At 60.9% G+C, this 1,377-nt stretch overlaps 1 protein-coding gene across 1 annotated transcript; it reads right to left on the reverse strand.

The window, feature by feature from the left end:
- Positions 1-45: 45 nt before the first annotated feature.
- On the reverse strand, positions 46-571 carry VPS37D (vacuolar protein sorting 37 homolog D (S. cerevisiae); the record flags this gene model as incomplete). Its single annotated transcript, XM_008941044.1, has 2 exons — positions 46-128; positions 400-571. Coding segments are annotated over 2 exons (255 nt in total), but the record flags the coding sequence as incomplete, so codon positions are not given.
- Between the last annotated feature and the right edge of the window lie 806 nt (positions 572-1,377).

A 1,377-nucleotide genomic window follows, 5' to 3' on the forward strand; every position in this document is an offset into this window, starting at 1 on the left:
CCCGGGCCCAGGTGAGGAAGGGAGGATGGCACAAGTCTGACTCACCTCCGACTCCGCCTCGGAAGCATCCAGCTGGGCTTGGAGCTGGCCCAGGGCACTCTGTGGGCTCCACTTCTCCAGGTATGCATCTGTCGGGAGGGGATGGGGCTGCCAACAAACCTCCCCCCTGGACACCCCCACTGCTGGGGCTGCCACCTTTCCCATCCCCAAATATCAGTTCCACCCCGCCTTGAATTGAAACACCCCAAACACATCCCTGGAGACACCTGCACCCCGAGGCCTGTGTCCCAGGGGATCCCAGCCGAGGGCTGGCTGTGCTCCACACCGTGCTGGGCCTGTTGCTCGGGCTCTGCCTCATCCCACCCGCTGCACCCCACTCACCCGCTGCACCCCACTCACCCAGGCGCTGCTGCTTGTCCCAGCACGCCTCGCGTATCTCCCGCAGCTCCTGGTACTTGATGGCCAGGGAAGCCTTCCCGTCCTCCAGGCGTGGGCGCAGGGACAGGTTCGTCCTGGCCAGGGTGCAGTTTGAAGCCAGACACATCTCCCGCTCCAGCTGCAGGCTCTGAAACTGAGGACAGGAATGGGGAGAAGGTATCATAGAATCATAGAGTTGTCTTGGTTGGAAGAGACCTTTAAGATCACCCAGTCCAACCGTTCCCCCAGCACTGCCAGGTCCCCACTAACCCACGTCCCTCAGCACCACATCTCCATGGCTTGGAAACCCCTCCAGGGATGGGGACTCCACCACTGCCCTGGGCAGCCCTTTTGGGGAAGACATTTTTCCTCATGTCCAACCTAAACCTCCCCTGGTGCAACTTGAGGCTGTTTCCTCTTGTCCTATTGCGTGTTCCTTGGGAGAACAAACCAATCCCCATCTCATTCCTCCTTTCAGGGAGTTGTAGTGTGAGCACTGGGAGAAATGGGCAGAACCAGTTAGAGATGGCAGCCTGCTGGGAGAGGGTCCATCATCATCCAGGGGGGGACCTTCTCCTCCTGCCCTGTCCCCATCCCTCTGCTCTGCCTGGAAAGGTGCAATGGCTGGAGCTGGGCTATGCACAGCACAGGGTGGCTTACCCTAAATGTGGCCAACCTCACAGCTGGCTCCCCAGCCCCCTTTGCAGAGGAGAGGCCTCCTGGAGCTACCCAGGCTGTCAGGACACACACACACCCCTTCTCCTGCTGCACACAAAATTTTCCACCCAGGCAGAGCGGGGAGCAGAGCGTGCTGCCAGGCTGGAGAGGCCCAGGGGACAACAAGGTGCTGAAACTGGGCTGAGAATGATTTTGGAATAACCTGACCCTGTTCCCGCAGGGGAGCACCTGGACCCAGGGAGGGGGGAACCCAGCCGGGCACGGAGGGCACGGCGAGGGCCA

The sequence above is a fragment of the Merops nubicus genome, unplaced genomic scaffold (genome assembly GCF_000691845.1).
Source record: "Merops nubicus isolate BGI_N331 unplaced genomic scaffold, ASM69184v1 Scaffold33265, whole genome shotgun sequence".
NCBI lineage: Eukaryota > Metazoa > Chordata > Aves > Coraciiformes > Meropidae > Merops > Merops nubicus.